The sequence below is a fragment of the Centruroides sculpturatus genome, unplaced genomic scaffold (genome assembly GCF_000671375.1).
Source record: "Centruroides sculpturatus isolate CEXI.00-Female unplaced genomic scaffold, Cexi_2.0 scaffold150, whole genome shotgun sequence".
Classification (NCBI taxonomy): domain Eukaryota; kingdom Metazoa; phylum Arthropoda; class Arachnida; order Scorpiones; family Buthidae; genus Centruroides; species Centruroides sculpturatus.
This window is the reverse complement of record NW_019384512.1, coordinates 606,736-621,926: the sequence shown is the minus strand read 5'-3', so window position 1 is coordinate 621,926 and position 15,191 is coordinate 606,736. Positions and strand designations below refer to the sequence as shown.

The 15,191-nt window shown below is 33.9% G+C and overlaps 1 protein-coding gene across 2 annotated transcripts in view; it reads left to right on the top strand.

Moving 5' to 3' along the window:
* Positions 1–11,650, top strand: part of LOC111622465 (protein CASC1-like) — a 28,035-nt gene extending 16,385 nt beyond the window's left edge. Inside the window, exons 3-7 of one of the 2 annotated variants that reach the window (XM_023364842.1) lie at positions 10,486–10,590; positions 10,677–10,817; positions 10,931–10,993; positions 11,109–11,174; positions 11,258–11,650. In XM_023364842.1, coding sequence (XP_023220610.1) covers positions 10,486–10,590; positions 10,677–10,817; positions 10,931–10,993; positions 11,109–11,174; positions 11,258–11,269 — 387 coding nt within the window. In that variant the 3' untranslated portion in view covers positions 11,270–11,650. Of the gene's footprint in view, positions 1–10,485; positions 10,591–10,676; positions 10,818–10,930; positions 10,994–11,108 lie in introns of both variants that reach the window. The other variant, XM_023364841.1, reaches the window with a different exon arrangement.
* Positions 11,651–15,191: the final 3,541 nt, after the last annotated feature.

Genomic DNA, 15,191 nt, shown 5'->3' with positions numbered 1-15,191 from the left:
GGTAATATTAAAAGTAAGTACTGTATTTAAATCGTGATCAAATTTTCAAGAAACAAACGTTCGTATTGAATTTGGACTACTACTGACAAACGCTAACAGACTACCTATTGTTTAAAAGGCCCTCTGCTGGCGCAAGAAGACGGATTTTATAAAATAAAAAGCAGTTGAAACTGCATTTTTATAAATAAAAGTTTGACAAACTATTTATCGTTTTATGACGAGTAAAATTTTTTCGTCGCGTTTGCGGCTTTTAAGTAATGCATAAACCTTCGAGGCAATGGCGGTGCCCCACGTCGTCCTTGATTTACGCCGCCCTTGGTCATAGAAATGATGTAATTTGAATATAAATTATTTATAAATACGTATGTCAAGTTATATTTTTATTACTACGTAAAATATATTTAAGAGTTTACAACCACTGTGCCGGGTGAGACGTTGTTGAAACAAAAAAAGTTATGCATTCCATCACGTACATAAACAGTGTCGTAATTCGCCAAGTGCAAATCAGCAAATTCATAAAATTTTTGTTTATTTTGAACAATCCGGATAATCGAAAATCCGGATAATAGAGGTCCGGATAATCGAGGTTCTACTGTATTTTAAAATAATTGCTGTCGAGCAGTGTTTGAATTTTCTTAAAAATCATACCAAAACACAAACCATTAAACATGTTGAATATACCGTGATTTATATACATCAAAATAGAAACAAACAAATAATTAAATTGTCAAATTCAGATTTCTGCAGTATAAGGTGTCTTCAGGAAATTCAGCAAATTGAATAATTAATTAATTAACTGCTCATGGTGTTTTTTAGAACAGCTGTTGATCTATCTAAATGTTTTCCTCGCAAATCCCGAAGCGGAGTAATCCTTGAAACTGTGTGAAAATTCACTCTAAGCGTTTCTTCGCAATGCCATGCGAGTTCGTACAGTCATGTTATAAAACATGAATTCCGAGTGGAAAGATTTGATCTGAAAAAAAATAGTCTTTAATATCATCCAAATAACACGACACTTCATAAATTTCATGTAACAATAACTGAAAATTAGCAAGGATTATTTTTAAATATCCAGCTTAAAGTTGCTCATAAACTTAGCTCATACAGAGAACGAATCGTTGGCAAAATGCAGAACGAATATTGCGTCATCGATTAATTCGTTTCCAGCAAATTTTTCTTTTGCGAATGGCACTAGAATTCCAGCGTATTGAACATTTTCACCAGATAAAAATATTCGCACCAATCAGAAACAGGAATTTTTTTTATATAAGAAAGGAAGTTTCAAGTTTGAAGCATTTACGAACATGAACGAAGCTTAATTTTTGTTCGGCAAGTAAGCCAAATTACATAGAAGTTGAGTCTAAGAACGAATGGTAGTTGTGGAACTATTTACAGAAGCTAATAATGTGTAGATATGTCAGATCCAGTCCATTACTCCACCGCCTGGCTGAAGGGGTCATGTAAATATGATGACATCAATTTTAAGTCCTTTTTGACTACCTACCCTTCCTGTTACAGATAATTTGTGCTTCATCTGCCCACAACGTATTAAACAACTGTCTGTCTGTCTGTCAATAATCTTTATTACTTAGCCTGATACCGCCTGGCATAATCAGGCAAGAACTTACAGAAAAAGGTTACATTGATGTTATATGCTGATAACTATTACAATTTTTTCAGGAGACAAATGCTGGTAAAATAATAAAATTAAATATGCGTGTGTGCACATAAACAGAAATAAACAGCATTGTAACGTTATACAGTATTACGGTTCTAACTAGGGCAAAAACATAAAGCTACATTGTAGTAAATATGCCGCCTAATAGGTAGTGATATACTGCAGGTTAACACATGTCTTTACAGGTAAAATAAAATTTAGTAAATTCGTTGAGTAAACGAAGATAGTCTTTAATTTACACAGAAAGTCTTGGTTCACAGAAACAGTAATGCACGACAAGATGCCAACTGTAGGATAACAAATATCACTTCTAATCATATAAAGTTTAATAAGTTCTTTGAAGAGACTAAGATTGTCTTTATTATGAACAAGGAAGTCTGGGTTTGCTGGCCAGTCTATATTGTTTAGATTCACTTGCTTCCTCCAGCAATGGCTAATATCCTCGAGCATGGGACAACTGTAAAGATAGGGTAAAACACCATCCTGGATACCACAAAGATTACAGTGATCATTATCTATGAGATGGAATCTCTTAAGATACACACGAAAGCGTCCATGTTCAGTTAAGAATTGCGTCAGTTCATGACCAGGCTGAATCCATTTGTTATGTATACAGTTCTGGAAACTTGGAAAGAATCTTTTTGTAATATACTGCACGGAACTTTATCCCAACGGCCTGCCATGCTTCAATGGTTTCGTTCCAAATGAGCAGTTTGAGTCTGGACTTACGGATGCAATCATATTCTTGATGATCGGTGTAATTCAGTGTTGCATTGCGTGCTAGGGAGTCAGCTCTTTCATTTCCCGCAGGGCCCTGATTCAGTTAATGGCATAACTGTTTGATGATGTTGCAGCCTCTGTGAAAATATCATTGGAAATAGAGTTGGTGGTGTCCTTGTTTCTCAGTTTGGCAGCAGTGACCAGGCTGTCAGTGTAGATATTAATAGGCATATTGACAAAGTTGGTGTTACACCATTTGATGGCCATCGATATTGCAAAAATTTCGACCTGAAAAATGGAGCACTACGGATGTAGCACAAAGGTCTGATTATGGATCTCATCATTTACACCAAAAATCACAAAGGCACTAGCCGTTCCTTCAGTAGTTTTAGAGCCATCTGTGAAGCCTTCGATCATCGTGGGAACCTCATTTGAGAAAAGCCCCCCCTCTCTGAGCAGGGTGTTGGAACACTATAGGTCTTTCAACCTTGTACATGGTAGCATTTAAGATGGTGTTGTTTATACAGACATTCCTGCCCCTGGAAATGAGAATGCGCTTGCTGTTGAATTGTAAGTAATGCAATATGGGAAGTTTTCCAGCCACCACTGAGAAAGTTGCATTTGATACTGTGGAATAACTCGGGGTCAGACGGATAAGGGCCTGTCGTTGCGCCGTGAGGAGATGCCAATGGTTATGTGAGTGTGTGGCAGCCTCACTCCACACTACGGACACATATGAAATGATCGGCAGGAATTAGACAGTCGTAAATTGCATTCATTGCTTCAAAGCCAAGGCCTCAGCTGTTCCTGGCAACCTTTAATTGTCCATTGAAACTCGTATTTGCTGCGACTGGTGACATGCCTTATGTGTTATTTCCATGAAAGTTTGTAATCGGTACACCCAGGAAAGTAAAATGATTGACTATTTTGATGAATTCATTACGATAGCGCATGCACGGCACACGCCTATACAGGTCAGTTGCACCTGGGAGTGAGAAGACAGTACCTTTGGTTTTAGTCATATTAAAACAAAGCTTGTTGCTTTCACCCCAGAAGTGTACTTTCAAGAGAATGTATGTCCTTGGTGTATGAATGTGTGATTTGTAGGAGCTGCTGAAGTTGTTTTTGTGTGGATGCATAAAGTTTTATGTCGTCCATGTACAGTACATGAGATGTGAGAGTGTAAACTGTGTTGTTTTTTCATGTCTGATATTGTAGCCATANTTCCTATCCATTTAAGCTCACTGACTCCTAACACTTCTATCCCTATTCTTGTCATTTCACTTTTAATTATGTCTAGTTTTCCAGCATACATGCTTCTCACATTCCATGTTGCAAATATGTGTTGTTTGAAGAAACTTGGAACTTTCTTTTCGTGTTTGACTGCATCAATGATTAAACTCTCTTTCGGCTTTGACTTAATCATGCCATTATGTTCAATCTTAGTCAGTGAAGTTCCTTGTTCGTCCCCAGTAGAAGTTAAAGTGCTTTCGAACCTGAAGTTCTCATCCTCCAACACTATATCTCTATTATGAAATTCCTTGTCCATGTAGTTTTCTTGGCACGAGTTGAGGAAGTGGTTTGCCATTGCCTTCTTACTTATTATTTCGATTACAAGTGATAAAATCGCTATTCACCCAAGTTTCCAGCTACTTTATAAGAGTAAAGTCAATGACCGTTTCTATGGCTACGCCATAGAACACATTTTGAAGGTTAGGAAAATTTGATGGAACGGCCATAATTCAAAAATTATAAGGTGTATCGAGATGAAATTTAGCACAAAGTTAATATTTAATGTCCTCTCATAAACATCCGAATATTTTTCGGAAATAACTAGCAGGAATCCCACTATGACTTGTCGAATTTTTACCGAAAGTTGTTGAAATCTTCAAAACTGTTACTCCTACAATTCCAAAAATTGGCAAATGTACTTACAGCATAGATATAATTCAAACACTGTGAAGCCCGTCAGTCTGTCTGCCGACATAATTAGAAATTTATCGCTAAGTTCGAATATCTTTCCAGACGTCATAACTTTTCAACGAAGTATCCAATTTCAAAAACCTACACACCGATAGAACCCTCTTGACTTCCGATTTCAGAAACTGTATAACACTTGTCACTTCACTTAATATTTAATATTAGAATTCAATCCAAAATAGAGCTAAAAATCCTGCTGCTTCTATTCCACTTTTCCATTTTCGAACAAATGGAAAACTACAACTTTAGAATGATGAATTAAATTTGATAAAAAATCGCATTAAAAAACAATTAAGTGTTAATCGCGCGTCATTAAAGATTGATTAAAATCGCGATAAAATTTTTTCGCGCGGGTAAAAATTTTTGAAAAAATTTGGAGACCTAAAAAACATCCAAAAATTGAAAAAAAAATCTCAGAATAGGGAGACCTAATTCTTGCACCCGGCAAAAACGGGTAAGATCGGCTATAATCTTAATCTTCTCTATCATTGCTTTTTGCCCGAGCAATGCCGGGCTCATCTGCTAGTTTCAAATAATGTAATAGTTTGAAATTCATTGAAAGTATTTCGTAAGTTCAGAATATACTTTAACAGTCGCTTCATTTAAACAGAATATTTTATTATGATAGAAATATCAGTGGCGCGTTATCCTATGGGCAAAAAAAGACAATTTCCTGGAGCCCCCAGCAACAAGAAACTCCAAACAAATCTTTTATAAGAAATATTTCCCCGAAAAATTATCCCAAAGAAAAATGTATGAAGTCAACACTATATGGGGCCCCCTAATGAAAATTTGCCTCGGTTCCGTGAAGCTATGACGTGCCACTGAGAAACATTACATTTTGTGTTAGATGTTTGATTACACTAGAGAACAAAATGAAAGCTGTTTTTTGACATACAAATGAAAATACCTGATCCTGAACTTTTTATGATGTTTTCAAATATATAAACAGTTTTTCTCCATCCCGTGTGGTTTTTGTGACAGCTAGTTTAAATGTAAAATATATTCATTTAGACAACATACATACACTTATTTATTTATCTTGTATAAAATGGCAAGATGTGGAGTTTCTGCTCTTCAGTGTCCAACAATAATCAGCAAGCATTCTTGAATTCCACTGGCCCTGATACTTCTTATCCATGATAGAAATGTCTTGATGAAAACGCTCCTCGTGTTCATCACTGGCAGCACCAAGATTGTCGGGGAAGAAATCCTGGTGGGAATCCAAGAAATGCATTTTGAGGGAAATATCACATCCCATATCTTTCAAAGATATGGGATGTGATATTTCCCTCAAAATGAATTGTAAGAGCCCATTTACAATTTCACAGTAATTTGGAGTTTTGTGATTATCTAACTTATTTTGTGAAACATATTTGAATGATTTCCATGCTGATTTTTCAACTGCGCTTAACAAGCTTTCAAATTTATCATCTTTAATTAAAGTTCTTATTTGTGAGCCCAGCTTTGATTTAGCGTCACTTATACGAGGAAATTCTTCTTTCAAATAATGAAGTTCAACATTGTTTACATTCATTGCCTTGACAAAATTTTTGAAAAGTCCAAACTTTATATGAAGTGGAGGTAGAAGAATCATGTCAGCATTGACTAATGGGACATGAACGATATTTTTCTGGCCAGGAATAAACATTTCACGCTTCGGCCATTCCTTCTTGACGTAATGATTTTTCTTATCTCTGCTGTTCCACTCATACAAGAAACGACAAAATTTAGTATAGCCAAGCTACAAACCTTTTAATAATACAATGACTTTTAAATCACAACATATGATCCAATTGTACTGTACTTATGATAATGAATTTTTTCAAGTAAGAGTTCCATATTTTCATAGGTTTCTTTTATTTTAATTGAATAAGCTAATGGCACAGAAGGAAATTTGTTTCCATTGTGTAATAAATGAAATCACTTTCTTCAGAATAGTAATCTTGAAAATCTTCTTGACAATTACGAAAGAAACACATTTTAGTTGTGTGAAGGTCCAAAACCCTTTTGTTTTAGAACAGTATCACCCCCTCTAATAAACCTCGTGATTAGGTGAAAAGGGAAAAGGGGGGCCTTCTGCGGTCGATGACCGAGACGATCTCCTCGAAAAAAATCGTCAGTATATCAATAAAAGAAATCTCCTCCATTTGTTTAAAGGTAATTCTATAGACGTTAATATCAACAAGACGGGAATAAGAGATGTTTCTTACTCCCTCTTTGGTTGCACGTGACACGTGGTTACAGCAATAAATCGCCTCGTTCATAGTCAAACGTGACATTTAATGTAAACAATATCTAGATTGTTGATCAGTTTACAGAAATTATTGTAAGCTGAATGTTAATTTATGGGTGAGAGCCGTCAAACCTATAGAAACTTATATTATAAAATCATATCTTCTAGACACTGGTATCAATAAATTAAACAAACTTCTCTATACCAGTGTCCGTACTAGATAGATCCAGACATCAACACACGAACAGGTGTGCGTATAAATCATTAATGATGTCATAGTTCTCACCCCCTCAAAAATAGTATAAAGAGAGCTTGGACGCAGTCGACGCGGCGGACATCGACTGCCACATCTACTGACCCATACCGCCACCCTATCCGTCGCTACCTCGCCATAACTACCGTGACGATCCAGGAACGTTTTTACCAACAACACATATTACGAATCGGGAACTTAGAGGTATTTTTTTTTTTTTAATATCTATTTGTATACTCTCTCTCTGCGAAATCTCTCTCTGAGAAGTATCTCTCCGAGAGATCTGTCTCTCGTATCTTAATTTAACTTAGAGAATAGAGATTAGATGTTCCATATGAAAGACGAATCATTGTCGCGACGTAGAATAGAATTTTTGTAGTTTTTCACCTTCGCTTTTGATATGTACAATTTTATAGTTTATTAAATGTATTATTCTTGTTCAACCTGTGTATTTATTTGTGAATCTGTCAACTTACCCATTAACCTCCCCACTCATTTTATTTTGCCCTCCTATAAAGCCATCCTCTGACAGAGCCGCCGGTAAGTGGTGACAACTAACCCCCTCGGTTCTCACAGTTGTCTGATGAAGTAAATTCCGACCTTTCAGTCGAGAAACTAAAAAGTTCAGCCTGTGTTTTAGACACGTTCAGATCCCTAACAAGAACATTTATCTCATCTTGAGTTAATAAATGAGGTTCACAAGTAGTAAAAAACTAATTTTTATATTCCCCAACCAAAGTTTATCAATAGTTTTGATTCTTTTATTACATTATCAATAAAAATTATAAATAATAAAGGGGACAATATACAGTACATCCTTGCCTCGCCCTAGTTTTACTTGGAATCAGTCACCTATTTGTCCTTCTATCCTTACAGCTGATGTGCAGTTCCTATACAAGCTTTTGATTCCCCCAGTAGAGTATCCTTGATACCACATTTCTCTAGAATTTCAAAAAGTAAACCTCTATGCACTCTATAAAATGCCTTCTCCAGAGGTCATATTCTGGTCACTTATCTATCGCCTCTTCTTTCAAGGACAAATGACGTCAAAACGAGAGACGAAATTCGTCTCTCAGAGACAGTTACTTTTAACGATTTCGTCTTCGTTGATGACGTCACGATTCTACTAGGTTGATTATACATGTTTCCTTTGTCTGCGCGCGCAACACGGTATAGAATTTTAACCAATGAAATTGTAAAATTTTCGAAAATGCAGAGGGTACGTTCGTAAAGTCAAACGAGTTAATAATTTAAACGAGAATAACGTCATCGTTATTCTTATTTCGTTAGACTTTTCGAACAATTCGTTTATAACTAAATGGCTGTTTCTAAATTCGAAGATATGAATGTTGCTAGTGTAGCTTTATCCGAAATATTTTTCTTACATTGCTTCGGATGGGCAATTATTTCTATCATTTCACCTTTTAATTCACAGTTTAAACACTCGAGTAGAATTTAGAAACATCGATATCGTCGGCCGCCATTTTCTTAACGAAGTGAACTAACTCTTTCCTTCGTGAACTTCGTTAGAGTTTCGTTCGAAACGTCACCACCGCAGAGCATGCGCACTGAGCGAGACTACTACTTTTAGAACAATTCGTTACTAACGCGTTTAACTCGTTCGACTTTACGAATATACCCAGAGTATGTAATTATAGATCACGTGGCAAGGAAAGCATGAGTTCAAATAAAGCATGTAATTTTGACGAAGATATGTTTCTTGTTTTATAACGTTTTTACAGGTTGTAATGTCAATTTGTCTTTTAACAAATAAAAATTTTAATAACCTAAGTTAGAAAATCATGCGTACTTAGATATTTTTCGAAATATTAGCATCTGATTTCTCCTTAACTATCTAAGTAAGATTAACATTATACTCAATAGTTAAGTAATTGATGTAGATATAATTAAAAAAAGAAAAAAAAAATGGAATCAGTGACATTTCAGAGTAGGTACTGGAAAACAATCAGAAGCATTTTTCTCTCTCGAAATATTCTTTTCCGCGATAGAGAACGTTTTCTAATGCGATTGTACAGCGCGAGTAGCATCCAGTGGCGCATATTGGATATAAAGAAATCGAGGCAAAAGACAAAAAGCAACTATCCGCTTGTCCTGAGAAACGAGAGAATCTTCGAGAGTAAAAGTTGTCCAGAATCGCGTTTGGAGAGACGCGATGATCGCTCGAGACGTAAACAAATGATTAGCCAATCAACGACCGGCTTGTGAGAGACTAGAGATGATGACCAGAATACGGCCCTAGGTCAACGAATCCCAAGTATAGTTTCTTGTTATATTCCCACCCATGCTTTCTCTGTCAATTGCCTTAGTGTAAATTATTTGACATTGGCATCTTCTATTTGGTCTAAAGCCTATCTGTTCTATTTGGACTAAAGCCTTTCTGTTCTATTTGGTCTCGGTCACTTTCAACTATTCGTCTGACGCTTTTTTTTTTTTCTAAAATGCTGGCTTAAATTTTAGCTGGTACACTAAGGAGTGAGATTCCTCTATAATCACTATGTTTTACTTCTTTTTTTATGAATTCGTGCAATTAAAGCTTTTCCCCTATCCTCTAGAACCTTCCTTCAGACCAACATCTTTGAATAATGTGAGGTAGCCAATGTATTACTATTATTCCACCATACTTTAGCATCTCTGGTCTGATATCATCTGCACCGGCGGTCTTTCCACATTTGATGTGTTTTTATGGCCTTACCCACTTTTATAACAGAGATAGGATTCAATAATTCCAAAATTTCAATACCTTTCTTTTGTTTGGCTAAATCTGTCACTCCTTCATTCAGTAGCTGTTCAAAGTATTTGCTCCATATCTTTGAATATCTTTTTCTTCTGTTATAATTTCACCTTTATCATTCTTTATTTCTCTAGTTACAGTTTCCCCAATAGTTCTGGGATCCTTTACTAATTGCCAGAACATTCTGCCCCCTCTTTATACTGTTCCAAAATTTTTCCAGCATCTTTGTTTAACCATCTTTATGCAGTTTAGCTGTATTACATTTAGCTTTATAATCTAATAGGTTGCTTTTGGTCTTATTTGCCAGATGTCTTTTATAAGTTGCCTTTTTCTGTTGTACTGCTTATCTAATCTCTTTGGTCCACCATGGAGTTTTAACCTTCCTATCTTTGCAAACACATAGAGGAGAAGGTGGTATTATGGAACCCTATTTTCATTTTAGTGAATTGTAAACAAGGTATCATAACTATACCCACATTTTTTGTGCGAAAAGTACTGGTAACTATTAAACTAAATGTTCCTGATTGGATTTTTCGCTAGTGTAACTATATGTATGGTTTTTGAAGGCTTTTGTACAAAAAGTCAGAAAGTAGGCTTAGGGAAAACCGGGTGGGAATATGGAACCCTGATGTATGTTCTCAAAAATGCTTTAATGTAGCCAAAAACAAATAGGAAAGTACAAAGAATGTTAAATAATTACAAAATTATTTACTCCAATGTATTTTATCGAAAAAATGCTTTTATAATAGAAAAATATGACCTCTATCAACAANTAGTTATTTATACATGTATATTTAAGGTTAGTCTACATTACACTATATATGTATTTTTAAAATTCTTTTTGTTTTAAATTCAAATCTTCATAGCTAACAGATATTAGAGATTGTCAGTTAAGAGAAATATCCGAAAAGTTAACAGATTATGAAAATATATTGAAAGAAATGAAAAAGAAACGATGGGAAGAAGATCAAGTAAAATGAATTTGTTTGATATTTACAATAGTGCTTTTTTATTAAACAAAATTATTTCGATTTAATTTACCAAATTCTTGCAATAGTGGGAATATTATCTTCAATCTGGAGGAAAAACAAATCCTCTTATTCCGCAAGAAGTGAATGATTATATATCTATTTGGAGAGATTTGACAGAAAATGAAAGCACCAAAGATATTATGCGAGAATGTCATAGTTGTTTACAGGTTTATCTTTGTTAATATACTTATTTATAAGTATAATTTTGTTAATATACGTATTTATAAATACAGTTTTGTTAATACATAATTACTGTAAATTTTATAATTTTGTGTTATAGTTAATTAATAAATTAGAAACAGATCTAGAAGATGCTCCCGAAAAAAATTCTAATTGGATAATAGTAAGTTTGTTTAGAAAAATAATATAGCCTAAATGAGAAAACATTCTATGTGGTAATTTTCAATTCTATTAAAATTCCATTAATTTATATTTAAATAAATTTATCAAATTTTCAGTCACACAAGAATCTTCAAGATTTATTACACAAGAAATTGGATAAAGCAACTTATATATTTCTTCAAGTAAGTTTCTTTAATTCAATTTGATTTTAACGTATTTAAACAAAAATGTTATAATACTATAGTTGTAAACTTCTTGCTTCTAGAGAATTAAATAATTATCTCAAACTACCATTTGGTGGAGATGTATGAGGCTTATCGAACTGTAAGTTTCGTATACGAGATCACATCGAGATCACATTTATAAAATTAATTTTATATGCATTTCGGTCTTCAGACTATTAAATAAATACAAATACCTATAACAGTTGCAAAAGCTTATATTTAACATTTAGCTTTAATTTAATTAATACATAAAAATTAAAATACAAAACAAATACAAAAATAAATTCCGTGTAATGTTTAGTAACTAAGTTAAATATTGTAGGTTTGTTTTTTCTTCTTCTCAATCTTAATCTTTGACTATATGTTTCGTATCTGGTCCCCAGGCTTGTCTTTCACATAGCTCTTCTCAGAAAAAGATTGGAGACTCACTGTGCTAGCGTAATATACGTATTTGTTGTTGTTAAGTTCCATCGAGTCGTCGTCGACTCCTGGTGACTTCATGGACAAGTCTTTTCCATCTTGATCTTTCCCTTGTTGTTTCTCGTAGCTCCTCCAGCTTCATTTCTGTGACTTTNCACTAAAATAAGCATGCGAGTTTCTATCTCTCTGGCCGGATGCCTGCGAGTTCGAGGCGTGTACAGGTTTGCGGAAAGTGGAACGACCTGAAATGAGGTTAGTCGCGAAATACACAATTGTAACATATATTGACGAACAGTTGCGGATAACTGAAAATAATATTTAGAAATTTATTTTTTCTTAATTGTTATTTAGTAGAATTTATTTTATATTCGGGTGTTTTGCGATAGTTTTCTTCTTGTTGTCTTTGAATAGTTTAATTTTTATTGATTTGAAAGATATTAGTTTACAGCAGTATCCGTAACAGATCTGTTTTGTTTTGTGTCAAATAGTAATAACAGTAATATTTGACTACCGAAGTTGCAAGAATGAATGCTATTTTTATTGATGTATCCGGACTTCAGACCGAAAGCTAAGAGCTACACACATAAACTGCTAAGTTTTGAAGAGAACGAGAAAGAAACGAAGAATAAACTCGATAAAACAATAATGAAAGTGTTTTTTTATCTAATCGTGCAATTTCCAGAATAGGTGAAATGGATTACCATTTCATCTATTCTGAATAATCACTGCAAACAAGTTGAAAAAAAATCGTATTTGTTTGGTTTTCTATATTAATTATAGATACGTTTGATAGATCTACATAAAAATAACTAAACACAATATATATATACCCATCATATTTGTAATAAATTTAATAAATACACTCAAACACACTTTTCAATTAATCTGAAATTTGTATTTCTTTTCTTTAAAACGAGTACGAATAAAAAACACAATATTTCGAAGTACAATAAGCAGAAAAAACACGTTTCATAAAAATATTGAATAAAAACAAATTTTTATTGAATATTTTTATGAAATAGTAAAATAGTTTGTTACGTAACAACCACAATTATATTACATATTTGTTTAAAATTTATTAATATCTAATAATAAACACTATTTAATTTAAATGTGCCTTAATATATACAAGTATTTATAAAGGAGTATATTAGGTCAGTGATCTTTCTTTTGATGTTTTAAAGAACACAGAAAGAACACAAAACCCAGAAAAATCAACATAAACAAAGATAAAACATAACCAACAGCTACAAGTAAAACAAAAAAATTATATCAAATAATAATAATAAGCAAAAATATCTCTGACGTTGTTTGAATTATAAAAATAATTCTTCTTTATATCTTTTCTTTGTCGATTTCAAAAATAATTGAAAGGCTCGTGGAAAGAACGATCAAAGTCCACTTTTACTGAAAACTGGCAATTTTAATTTTAAAGTTTGACAACTTGCCAAGCTGAATGTCTAAATAAAAATGGATTTTTTCCCTTATAATAAATGCTTTAAATCTTTTTAAAGCTGAAAACGTGGATGAAAGTCGCACAATCAAAATGTATTTATCCAATCGTTAATCGTCGTGAAATTACGGCAAATTTCAGTGTTCATGGTGTTCAGCTGACACAAATTGCTTTAGAGCTTGGGAATTGTTGTGTTTTGCCTGAAGTAATGGAATATGAGCAGAATAAAGGCTTTTCCAATTCGCTTGGAATTACGTTTTATGGGTTCAGATGTAAGCCAAAGTCCACTGTACGCATTGCGATGTAGTACGGTAGTCACTGATGTCATTTTTCGTTCCTCGTTTTTGAATGCTAAAAGGAGACAGAAACGGGTAAAATGGAAGTATAAAACCGTTGTAATTCTTGAACATGTCCTGTTTGCATTCAAACACGTAAAATAGTGTTAGCTTTTGTCCTGCTTCAAAAACTACTTTCATCCAGCCGTATGGTTCATAAACAATTGACGTTTGGTTTACTAAACCGAAATCTTTATCGCATTCCATGTAAATATGCCCTCTTATAGGAAATATGACTTTTATACTTTCAAGTCGACCTGATATTGTTACTTCACAATGAAACACCCTCAATACAATAATTTCTGTTTTGCCCTGAGCAAGCAACGCAAATATGCAAATTTTTCATCAAATATTATCGAGAATATCCATGAAATTAATCAACAATTAAACTATATCATTGGAATCTTTTTGCCATGGTTTCATCGTACATATAAAAATAACTTTCTTTGTGGATGACATATGAATATTATGAGCGTTGCAAGACAGTTGTCACCCTTAATATCCATCGTTTGAAGAAACGTTGGGCACAAGGAGATTTTTACAATAATAAATTGTTACACTTTTGTGCCTTGTAGAAGCATTACTTTTTGCCCTTACTTTTCGCTTTTTTTTTTCGGAAAACTTATCAGCTTTATGTAAATGTAGATTTAGTTTTAATTTGCGCTCTTTCAGCAAGTCGACTGGACTGCGAGGTGTTTTGGAAGTGCTATCGATACTTCCTGAATTACCGAGATCAGGAGTTCCTGTTTGATCATTAGAAATCACTGAAATTAGGTAAGCCCTATTGTTCTTTAATCTAGGCAGCATCACAGAAACTGCAAGTATCTGTTTGTGGGTCTCTAAAAGTAATGTCGTATTCATTATTAAATATTCGGTGATACTTATATTTCGAAAACTTATTGTTGGGGTATTTTTCCTTAAACATTTTCAGAGGCCCAACTTTTGGAAACGCTTGAGAAGTGGGTACTATTATTTCGACGACGAGCTGTTTGTGTTTAGGGCTACGTGCTCACGAAGTTTCGTTTAAATCGGAGACCCGAACGTCTGGCCCTCCCCTTGCTAGAAATAGAAATCATTTTTGAATAATTTTTTAACGAATAATTCTGAATAACACATTTGATCACAATGTTTAAACAGTATTTCACACGTTCTGTCGTGTCAAAATTTTTGTTTTAGTCTACTGAAAAAAGATCAAAGTGAAAAAGGTCAGTCGATAAAAAATCCCAATGTGAAAACGCTGGGCGGCATTACACAAAATTGCCTTCGGTTCTCGAAGTCACTTCCTACTTTTCTTCCCGAACTTGCCGCGTGATGTCATTGAATCGCTAGATGTGTGGTGCACAGGACTGTCATTGTACAGAAGCTCAATAGTTTGCTGTTTTTCCTGAAGTGTGATTTGTGATTCAATTTAAAGCTGAATGTCGAAACCAGCAGACTAGGATTTTATCGCCACTTGCTACATAAAATTTCTGTCTATTTGAATCTATTTTCTTATATCCTGTTTGCAATTTTGGTTTTCATAATTCTTCGTATTTTTCTTCTACATATACTTTCTATATAAATCAGTAACTTCACGTGTCCTACATCAGCCTAGTTATCATGACTAGAAATTATATATGAATTTAATTATAAATTAATATATTTATTAAGTATAAATATAATTAATAAATACAGTAAAGCATCGATTATCCGACCCCCGATTAACCGTCACATCGGTTAACCGACCGTTCTAGTCGGAAAATTTCAAATGTCCGCTAGTGATGTGGC